This window comes from Pongo pygmaeus, chromosome 2, assembly GCF_028885625.2.
Source record: "Pongo pygmaeus isolate AG05252 chromosome 2, NHGRI_mPonPyg2-v2.0_pri, whole genome shotgun sequence".
NCBI classification, from domain to species: domain Eukaryota; kingdom Metazoa; phylum Chordata; class Mammalia; order Primates; family Hominidae; genus Pongo; species Pongo pygmaeus.
Window position 1 is genome coordinate 58,382,169 of NC_085930.1, and position 12,102 is coordinate 58,394,270.

Consider the following 12,102-nt stretch of genomic DNA (forward strand, 5'->3'; position numbering starts at 1 on the left):
CTAATTTTTTTTGTATTTTTAGTGGAGATGGGGTTTCACCATGTTGGCCAGGCTGGTCTCGAACTCCTGACCTGAGGTGATCCACCTGCTTCGGCCTCCCAAAATGCTGGGATTACAGGCGTGAGCCACTGTGCCTGGCCCCTAAAAATAATTTTTTAAAAAAGGCCTTCAGTCAGAGTTTAAGACAATGGTATGCTAAAATTTTATCATTAGTATGAATAACTTTTTAGCAGTTTAGGAATAATGAGATGTTCAATGTTATAAAGTCATAGACATTCATCTAAGACAGTATAATGGGAAAAAATTGTTCTTCATTCTATTCTATGTATATTAAGAAAGAAAAAATGTTGTCTGATTATAAAAACTATGGTCATAATAATTTTGTTTGCCAAATTATAAAATATTTATGGTGAAGCTAGAAGAGATAATAGTGGTAGTTTTCAAACAAATATTATTCTAATGGAGAAAGGAGCTTGTTCCATATTAAGTGATGCTAATTAAAGATGGTTTAAAAGGTTTTATAAAAAGGGGACTATATTAATAAATAATCACTGTATACTAGATAATTAAGGGATACTAAGGATACTCGAGCTACATTACTAACCTTCTAAACTCATTACCTGTGTCATCAACAGACCACATATTGAAGTGGATATATACCACTAGTCCAAACTTTTATGGCATCTCCTTCTTAATAAATGCTCGTTAAGCACTCAGTTCTCAATGTTCACAAATAAGGGCAAGTGTATGATAAATATTTTAATATAGTTAATTTTTAGGATAAGCAAATGGACAAAATGAGATTCTAAAGTAGCCTACAGAAAGCAACATCAACTATTTTTTTTGTATTGCTCTTAATAGTCTTCACAAAGGGCAACAATAAATTAAGGTTTATTGAGCCACTTCATAAAAAACATGGTTCTGGCTATATTTATACATAATGAGAGCTGTCAGATGACAGACAACATACTTGTATATATTTTAAGTCTTTTTTTTTTCGAGATGGAGTTTCACTCTTGATGCCCAGGTTGGAGTGCAATGGCACGAACTCAGCTCACTGTAACCTCTGCCTCCCAGGTTCAAGCGATTCTCCTGCCTCAGCCTCCCAAGTAGTTGGGATTACAGGTGCCTGCCACCACGCCTGGCTACTTTTTTTGTGTTTTTAGTAGAGACAGGGTTTCACCATGTTGGCCAGGCCGGTCTTGAACTCCTGACCTCAGGTAATCCACCCACCTCGGCCGCCCAAAGTGCTGGGATTACAGGCGTGAGTCACCACACCCAGACCCATTCCTGATTTTTACTTACTTTCTGTTGAGGATATCGATAACCATTAAATTTCCAATATATTCCATTAATATGTAGCAGCATAATAAAAAATTATTTACATACCTCCTTTATAATTAAAGCATGGTTAAGATATGAATGCTTTTCTCCATTTCTTTTTAAAAAATTTTACATTTGAGACAAGGTTCTCCTCTGTCATGCAGGCTGGAGTACAGTGGCACGATCATGGCTCACTGCTGCCTCAATTTCCTGAGCTCAAGTGATCCTGCCACCTCAGTCTCCCAAGTACCTGAGATTATAGAAGCAAGCCAACATGCCCAGTTAATTTTTTTTTAAATTTTTGTAGAGATAGGGTCTCATTATGTTGCCCAGTCTGGTCTCCAACTCCTGGGTTCAAGCTATCCTTCCACCTCGGCCCAGCAAAGTGTTGAGATTACAGGTATGAGCCACTGTGCTCGGCTTTTCTTCACTTCTTGAAGTATTTCCTTTCTTGCAGTGTGAGAGGCTACCATTTCCAGATTCTTACTGTTACATGAACTGATAGGAGTAACTGTCCTTTGGGAGAGTGTCAAAGAATATGGTTCTAAATGTATCTATTCCTTAACATTTATGACCTTAGACATGTCTCATCACCTCTAGACTTCAGTTTTTTTTCACTTATAAAATAAGCAAATTGATCTATGAAGTGCTTAAGGCTAATGTTACGGAGCTTATAAAGAAGGGTAGCAAACTTTTTTTTTTAACTAATAAAATATGAATGATTTCTGCTGGGTGTAGTAGCTCACAACTGTAATCCCAGAACTTTGGGAGGCTGAGGTGGGTGGATTACTTGAGCTCACAAGTTTGAGACCAGCTTGGGCAACATGGCAAAAATCTCATCTCTACAAAAAATACAAAAATTAGTTGGGCATGGTGGTGCACGCCTATAATCCCAGCTACTGTGGAAGCTGGGGTGGGAGGATGGCCTGAGCCTGGGAGGCAGAGATTGCAGTGAGCCAAGATGGCCTCACTGCACTTCAACCTGGGCGACACAGCTAGACCGTGTCTCTCTCTCTCTCTCACACACACACACACACAAAGAGAGAGAGAGTACTTTCTAATGTTATAAAAGTTGTAATTAACTTGAAATATTATTTGGAAATTGGTAAGACATATTACAACAGAACTTAAAAATGGGGAAAACTGAAAAAGACGGTATTTTCTTCATAATGACTATAACACAATCTCAAAATTAAAATTAGAGTGATAGGCTTAATGATGCCATGCTTACATTGTAAGATGACATTCAGAGCAAAGTGTTCTTTGCATAAGAGTTTTCCTTTAACATAAAAGTGGTAGTTATTTTCCTATCATTATATTTTCATTAACTCTTCAATAATTTCTGTGGAGATTTTTGTTTTTGTTTCATATTCTTGGTCAAAAAACACTGTATTTCCAAAATAATTTTTTCATAATCTTCTGATGAAGTAGAATTAACTTTTATCAGTATATATTTTTAAATATTCTATGAATAGCACCTAAATATTCTATGAATAGCACCTCTGGCCTCCATCTCCTGAAGTGCTGAGATTACAGGCTAATGCCTGGAGGTGGAGGCCAAAGGATCACTTGAGCCCAGGAGTTCATGACCAGCCTGGGCAACATATTGAGACCCTGTCTCTAAAAATAAAAATTAAAAAAATTAGCCTAGCATGGTGGTGTGTGCCTGTAGTCCTAGATACTTGGGAGGCTGAGGCAGGAGGATGGCTTGAGCCAAGTAGGTCAAGGCTGCAGTTAGTTATGACCATGCCACTGCACTTCAGCCTGGGCAACAGAGCAAGACCTTGTTTCTACAAAGAAAAAAAAATTAAATTAAAAAAAAAAAAAAGATTTACCTAGGTTTTTTGGTGATTTTTATAATAATAAAAATTTGGGACCAACCTCAATGTCCAAATAAAGGGAAATGTTTAAATAAAGGATGGAAAATCTATTTCATAGAATATTATGTAGTCATTAAAATATGTTTTATCAATGACATGAGAAAATGAATATATTTAATTTAAAAAGCAGGACACAAAACTATATATATTATTAATTCTAATTTTATAAGGCTAAAAGTATGAACATACACACACATAAAAAGTATAAAATATTAAATTATATATATATATGTGGATGCAGGCATTACAGAAGCTTTTATTTTCTGCTTTGTACTTTTCTAGTTTTCCAAATATTTGATAAGAAATATTTAAAATCGCCAGGCAGGTGGCTCATGCCTGTAATCCCATCACTTTGGGAGGCCGAGGTGGGTGGATCATCAGAGGTCAGGAGTTTGAGACTAGCCTAACCAACATGGTGAAACCCCCCATCATCTCTACTAACAATACAAAAATTAGCTGGGTGTGGTGGCGCGGTGGCAGGCGCCGTAATCCCAGCTACTTGTGAGTCTGAGGCAGGAGAATTGCTTGAACCTGGGAGGCTGAGTTTGCAGTGAGCCGAGATAGTGCCACTGCACTCCAGCCTGGATGACAGAGCAAGACTCCATCTCAAAAAAAAGAAAAGAACACAAACGAAAAGAAATATTTAAAATCAGAAAAAATAATTTAAAAAGAGAATTTACATTAGTTCATAGATATACTCCTCCCATCCCCCCAAGAAGCATTCTGGAACACTCTAGGAATTGGAGTGAAAAAGTAACATAATATTTTAAACTTAGAGTTAATATTTATCTAGGGTTCCTAAATTTAAGATTGTAGTTTGATATTAAAAATTATAAAACAGGCACTTGACCTTCACATGCCTGCTTGGGTTTCTTCCAAGCGAACTTTCCTTTCTTTCCTGTTCTAAAGCCTTTTAAAATAAACTTTCATTCCTGCTTGGAAAAAAAAAAAAAATATATATATATATATATAAAAAATAATTTTTCTACTTACCTTCTCCAACCATTGTCACGCCTATTGACATGCCTAAGAACTTGCTCTTAGTCCAGACATGCGCATTTACACACATCTTCCTTTCTGTACATTCTGCATAAAATCCTGAGACTGGAGGATGATGAGAAACCTGCTCAGCAACAAATCTGACTGTGTAACAGTCTGATTCCACCTGGTTCAAAGACTCCTCCGATAAAGGAGCATGATTTGTGACTCCCTGGGTGGAAGAACTGCTAAAAACACTGGATGCTACCTCACTTTTTGGCATCTTCCAGGAACAGTGAAATGTTTCTCCAATGATAGGATTGTATGGTTTTTTAGCAATGGCTCCCTTACGGCCTTCATGAAATGAGGTAAGGTAGTACTCAACAAAGCGAACCATTCTGTCCTCAGCTGTGGCTCCATTAGTGATGGCTATAAATAGGTCTGGATGAGACATAAAGTCTGCATACATTTCCAGCAAGGAACGCTTCTCTAGGATAAATGTAGGAAGCACCACCTAAAACAACAATCAATGAAAGAGGGGAAATTTAATCCATGTGTAGCATATCTGTAGACAACTACTCTCTCTCTGAAAACATTTCATTCTAGACGGGTATTAAAAACAAAGTCACAAAGAAAAAGTATTTAGTCACATTAAAAAATAAGCATTCCTGGCCAGGCGCAGTGGCTCATGCCTATAATCACAGCACTTTGGGAGGCCAAGTTGGGAGGATTGTTTCAGCACAGGAGTTCGAAACCAGCCGAGGCAACATAGTGGAACTGTGTCTCTACAAAAGATACAAAAATTAGCTGGGTATGGTGCCTTGTGCCTGTAGTCCCAGCTGCTCAGGAGGCTGAGGTGGGAGGATCACTTGAGCCTGGGCGGTCGAGGCTACAATGAGCCATGACTGTGCCACTGCACTTGTACCTGAGCAACAGAGTGAGACACTATCTTAACAACAACAACAACAACAACAACAACAACAAAAGCATTCTTAAAAGGAAACGCAAATCTGCCCAAGACTAAACATAAATTCAAGAGGGTCAGAAGAAACTTTAAAAAAATCCTCAAACTTCTAGACTGGATAAAAGTATCACCAGGGAAATGGCGTTAAAACTCAAAGTAAATGTTAGCCATGCCTTTGCTCCTTTCCTATGTTAAAATTAAATTGTAGATGAATGACCAAGACATGAGAAGAGTCAATAAATGTCATTCCCTGAGAACAGACTAAAGAGATCACAGACCGAAGCAAAAACTGCAACATATATTTAATCTTAAGCACAAGAGAACTATTTCCAATAAGAGAAGTTTTCATACTTAAAACCAGGTAAGTGTAAGAAAGATTAAATATTTTACTTAAAGCAGAGTTGGGAGAGGCACTGCAAAATGGTTTAAACGTCTGAGAAAGCAAAATCTGGCAATATTTTTCAAGAGCCCTAAGATGTTCTTACCCATTTAGCCTAGTACTTATTATTCCAAGAATCTAGCCTTAGGAAATAAATAATTGAATGAAGGAAAAGCGATGTGAAAAAATAATTAGAACAACCTGTATTTTAAACTACGGTTCTAGCTAACTGAAGTAGGGAACTTTCATTTAATTGACTATTATAGTCATTTAAAAAGATGGTTTTGAAGATGATACAAATAATACAAAAGACAGTGGATGTTGCAGGTTCAGCTGGTGAATTGAACACATGCATCTTAATTTCACTTTCTGTCAAAATTCCACTGAAATTAAATTAACTTCATATAAAGACAAACCCAGAGATACCAGGAAAGTAGACAAAACACAACAAAATTTTGAGAGTTCCTAACTAAAAAGCTGAAACTTAGGCAGTAGGTTACAATATGCAAAGATTCCTAAAAAGGCTCAGGAGCTGATAGCACTAGGTACCTCTGGATCTGGGGATTCACAGAAATGATAAAATAAAAATAACTGAGTAAAATCTGTATGGAAAGCAATTAGATGCCTAACTCAAACCCCCAACTCCACACTGTTAGTAACTACCCTCTTGGACCTCAAAGTCTAGAGGTTTAGCCTCTGGATAAACAAGGTGGTCTATTCTCTAGACTGGAGAATAGCAAGGAATTCTAAGAGAGTGGATACCAAGTGATACATAACAAGGGCATTTAATAACTCCATATAAACTAAACGTTAGCTATTAACACCCTCTCTCATGCAGCCTTCTTCTCCTTTTTAACTCCTTTTGGACTCACCAAGTATGAGATGAAAAAATTTTTCTTCTGGGAAATTTGACTAAACCTAGAGAAAAAACCTAATGATTTTTAGTTTCCCAACAAATGGCCCATCCAGATTATGGGACAATGAAAAACATAGGCGCCACCTACGTGTTAAAGTTTAAAATCAGATTTTAGTTTCCCTAAACTTAATTGTGAGCAGAAAAGAAATACTGATTTCTGAGAAAACCTCTAACTAGGAATATAAAGAACAAAATAAAGAAATAGATTTGGAGGAAACAGAAACCTCAAAGGAGGGGAAAAAACAAAAATAAAAAATAATATCTTCAGAGAATTAAGACGATATTATATACATACAAGAATGCTTTTTAAAAAAATCAGAAAATTTAAAAACATAACAATAACTAAAAGTCAAAAGAAGAGTTAAAAGATAAAAGGCGAGGAAATAAAACACAGAAGACAGACAAAGAGAGAAAAAGAAAAGTATGAGAGAAAAATAAAAGACCAGACCAGGAAGTTCAATGGCCATGTAATAAGGATTTCAGAGAAAACAAACAAACAAAAAAAAATAGAAGAAAGAAAAATCATTGTGATGGTTAATATTGAGTGTCAACTTGATTGGATTGAAGGATGCAAAGTACTGTTCTTGGGTGCGTCTGTGAGGGTGTTGCCAAAGGGGATTCACATTTGAGTCAGTGGACTGGGAGAGCCAGACCTACCCTCAATCTGTGTGGGGACCATCTAATCAGCTGCTAGGATAAAAGCTGGCAGGGGAACATGGAAGGACTAGACTTCTTGAGTCTTCTGGCCTACATGTTTCTCCCGTGCTGGATGCTTCCTGCCCTTGAACATCGGACTCCAAGTTCTTCGCTTTTGGACTCTTGGACCTTCAACCACAGACTGAAAGCTGCACTGCTGGCTTCCCTACTTTTGAGGTTTGGGGACTCGGACTGGATTCCTTGCTCCTCAGCTTGCAGATGGCCTATTATGGGACTTTACCTTGTGACTGTGTGAGTCAATATTCCTTAATAAACTCCCCTTTATATGTACATCTATCCGATTATTTCTGTCCTTCCAGGAACCTTAATACAATCATCAAATAAATAATTCAAGTAAATTTCAGAGAACTCAAAAACATGAGTTGTCACACTGAAACGGCCCACCAAGTGCCCAGATACAATGGATAAAAGAAACCTACATCAATGTTACAACACCAAGACATGATAAAGAGAAGATTCTAAACAATTTTGGAGAGAAAAACATACAAAACAAGTCACAAACAAAAGATCAGTAATCAGAATGACTTCAGTCTTTTCATTAGAACCCTGTAGCACGGAGATATTATCTCTCTTATCATTATTTTTTTTTTTGAGATGGAGTCTCGCTGTGTCACCCAGGCTGGAGTGCAGTGGCGTGATCTTAGCTCACTGCAACCTCCACCTCGCAGGTTCAAGTGATTCCTGTGCCTCAGCCTCCTGAGTGGCTGGGATTACAGGCATGTGCCACCATGCCTGGCTAATTTTTGTACTTATAGTAGAGGGGATTTTGCCATGTTGGCCAGGCTGGTCTCGAACTCCTGGCCTCAAGTGATCTGCCTGCTTTGGCCTCCCAAAGTGCTGGGATTACAGGCATGAGCCACCACACCTGGCCACAAGTAACAAATTCTATTTAAACCAGCAATGAAACATGAGGGCAACACAGACATTTCAGACACACATTTTCACATTTGCTTCTTACAAATCTTTCTGAGAAATTAATGGAGGATATATTCCAACAAAATGAGAGGCAATGAAGAAAGAAGAAATGGATACAGTAAACAGATTTAGCCAAAGAGAAAGCTAAAGGAAATCCTGTTCCAGATTAGAGTGATGTGACTCAAGAGACAGACATACTGAAAACTGTCATTCACATGCTTCATGCTGCCATTGTATCATCTTTTCAAACCTGAGGATAAAATAGCCTAGTGAAACTGATCCCAAGTATATCTGTATTTGGCTTGTGTTGACTATCTGCTGGTGAAGTTCTTACTCTCCTCTCCACGTTCTGCTGTCTGGATTGGCTGAAGATGCTCATTTCCCTGACAGAAGCCTTCTGACTTCAATCTATTCCTGAGAGTTGGAGGTAGGTCAGTTTGCTTTGAAACTGAAAATACTGAGCAGCTCACTCCCCTAGCCCACATTCCTCCTGTAGCTGACTCACACCAAATGCTCTGGGATGTATATTTTACAGGACTCACAACTTTGCCTTATAATTTCACAAGAAAGGGCTCTTCTAAACTTTCTCAATAACTTATAAAAAGCTAAAGCCAGAAACTCAAATGTTTAACTTGTCTTTTTCTGGGAGCTGCTTTCTACAAATGGCAAGACGGTCCTTTCCTTATGCTAAGCTTATGTTAGCTATTCATTTTTTCCTAAACATCATTATGGAGTACAAAAAAGCAGTAAAACTATAGCAAAAACTAGAGGGATAATTAACACACAAGTCAAACTGTTTTATGGAGGAAAAAGAAGAGGATTATAAATTAGAGGGGAACTCTGAGATTCCAAGTTCAGGCAATGTTCTATAACTTAATGTCAGAGGTAGATACATGGGTATTCATTTTATCTTTTTTCTTTGAATGTTTATATGTATTCCATTCAGTCTTCTGTGTGTTTAACACATTTCATACACACAAAAATTAACTGAAAAAAGGAAGTAAAACAAAATTCCATATAAACTATGACAATGTGAAGAAAGATAAAAGTGAGAGCTCTGTTATGTTAGGGTAGTGAAACGATAGACTTTCTTTGGTTTTCTAAAATTTTCTGTGTTTATACTAATTTCATAATATTATTTAAAAAGAAACAAAATGAACAGTAGGAAAATGCATATTACTTATTCACAACATGAAGGCTAGGACCATGGTTGTCTTATTTGTTCCTGTCCCAAGACCTAGCACAGTGTCTGGAATATAACATGGGCCCAGTAAATATTTGTTAATTAAGTGTTATTGTTAGATAAGAGGTAGCTGTAACTGCAGTTTAGTCACCAGGCTCTTTATTTTTATTTATTTGTTTATTTTTTTGAGACAGAATGTAGCTCTGTCGCCCAGGCTAGAGTGCAGTGGCGCAACCTCAGCTTACTGTAACCTCCGCCTCCTGGGTTCAAGTGGTTCTCCTGCCTCAACCTCCCGAGCAGCTGAGATTACAGGCGTGCACCACCATGCTCGGCTAATTTCTTTGTTTTTAGTAGAGACGGGGTTTCACCATGTTGGCCAGGCTGGTCTCCAACTCCTGACTTCAAGTGATCCACCTGCCTCAGCTTCCCAAAGTGTTGGAATTACAGGCGTGAGCCACGGCGCCCAGCCACCAGGCTCTTTAATATTGCCTGAAAAGTATCATTCCATTAAATGTTGTATAGATGTTCTTAATTTGTGGTTGGTTAATATTAATGTAATATATGTGTAACACATACAACTTTCTTTCTTTTTTTTTTTTTTTTTTTTTTTTGAGACAGGGTCTCGCTCTGTTGACCAGGCTAGCAGTGGCACAATCTTGGCTCACTGCAACCTCCACTTCCCAGGTTCAAGCAACTCTTGTATCTCAGCCACATGGTAGCTGGGATTGCAGTCGTGCACCACCATGCCCGGCTAATTTTTGTATTTTTTGGTACAGACAGGGTTTCGCCATGTTGGCTAGGCTGGTCTCGAACTCTTGGGTTCATGTAATCCACCTGCCTTGGTCTCCTAAAGTGCTGAGATTACAGGCATGAGCCACCACACCCAGCCACATACAACTTTTTAATCAACAAGGTACAAATGTGGAGAAAGTATAGTATATGCAGTTATTCATGCCATGAGAGAACTTCTACCATGTGGATTACTATCACACCACACTTTTTTCAAATGCTCTTATGCCTCATAAACCTCAATGCTGTTCTTATGCCTTAGAAATGCAAATCTACTCAGGGACTGCAAACACCATGCTAACTAATACCAAACAACTCCTTCAGAAGACTATTCAGTTTTAACCAATTTCACAACTATGAGGTCTTTTCTGAACCATTAATACGAAAATATTTCTAGAACAGAAATGATTCCCAGTTGAAATACTGAAGCTATATAAATAATGAAAGCTTTATGGGTTTCTTTATTAATTCCTAAAATGTCTGCTTCTTATGCTTTCTATTTAAGTTATATTTTCAGATGAACAGTTCGTTGGAAACAATGTTTTTTTTTATTTTATTTTATTTTATTATTATTATACTTTAAGTTTTAGGGTACATGTGCACAATGTGCAGGTTAGTTACATATGTATACATGTGCCATGCTGGTGTGCTGCACCCATTAACTCATCATTTAGCATTAGGTATATCTCCTAAAGCTATCCCTCCCCCCTCCCCCCACCCCACAACAGTCCCCAGAGTGTGATGTTCCCCTTCCTGTGTCCATGTGTTCTCATTGTTCAATTCCCACCAGAAACAATGTTTTAAATCTACCTTCAATGGCATCAAAAAAATCTCCAATTGACATCTACCTCCTAAAGTCAATTTTGAAATTCCATACTAATGCAAAATTGTTTCATCAGTAATTCAAAGTAAATAATCCTACAGTAATAAATATTTGACATATATAGGTTTTGAACTTGATTGGCTTTTTAAATCAATGTCATGGATTAATTGTTAAGACAAATTAAGGAACACTAGTTAAACTGGGAACAGAGAAAACTGGCCTAAAATTAAAAACTATAGATTAGTGCTTCTCAAACTTTAATGTATATATGAATCATCAGGGATCTTATTAAAATGCAGATTCTGGTCCACTAAGTCTGGGACTGGGGCCTGAGATTCTGCATTCCTAACAAGTTTCCAGGTGATGGTGATGCTACTGGTCTTCAGATCACACTTAAAGAAGCAAAGCTTTTGGCCAGGAATCTGCAAACTGTAGTCTTTGGGTTAAATCTGGCCTCCTGTTTTAGTAAATGAAGTTTTGTTGGAATACAGCCATGCCCAATCCAGTATACTGTCTATGGCTGCTTTCATACTACAAAGGCAGAGTTGAATAGCTAACAACAGAGACCTATGTCCACATAGCTGCAAATATTTACTATCTGGCCCTTTACAGAAAAAGTCTGCAGACTCCTGTTATAGATAATATCCCAAATGTATGATCCGCATGTGGGAAGTAAGTGGAAGTGTCAATGCCTTTCATAGTTTTGTAGGATTACATACTTTTCTTTACATTTTCCAGTATAGTATACCAATGGACTCCTTTGATTTTGTTCTGAAACTCAAAGACAATTGGTATTACTTGCCAGACAACTTCCTGCTGCACAAGAAAGCCAGAAAGCCTTTTTTTTTTAGTGATGGAGTCTCGCTCTGTTGCCCAAACTGGAGCGCAGTGGCACAATCTCAGCTCACTGCAACCTCTACCACCCAGGATCAAGTGATCCTCCCACCTCAGCTTCCCAAGTAGCTGGACTACAGGCCACCATGCCCGGCTAATTTTTAGTGTAGAGACAGGGTTTCACCACATTGGCCAGGCTGGTCCCAAACTCCTGAGCTCAAGTGATCCGCCCACCTCGGCCATCTCCTGAGACGGGGTTTTGCCATGTTGGCCAGGCTGGTCTTGAACTCCTGACCTAAAGTGATCTGCCCGCCTCAGCCTCCTGAGTTGGGGTTTCACCACATTGGTCTTGAACTTCTGACCTCAATTGATCCACCTGTCTCAGCCTCCTGAGACAGACT

General features: G+C 38.2%; 1 protein-coding gene across 1 annotated transcript in view; it reads right to left on the reverse strand.

Annotated features, from left to right (window-relative positions):
* OSBPL11 (oxysterol binding protein like 11) overlaps positions 1-12,102 on the reverse strand; it is a 67,158-nt gene that overhangs the window by 19,054 nt on the left and 36,002 nt on the right. Inside the window, exon 9 of the mRNA XM_054480756.2 lies at positions 4,197-4,695. Within this exon, the coding sequence (XP_054336731.1) occupies positions 4,197-4,695 (499 nt within the window). The remainder of the gene's footprint in view (positions 1-4,196; positions 4,696-12,102) is intronic.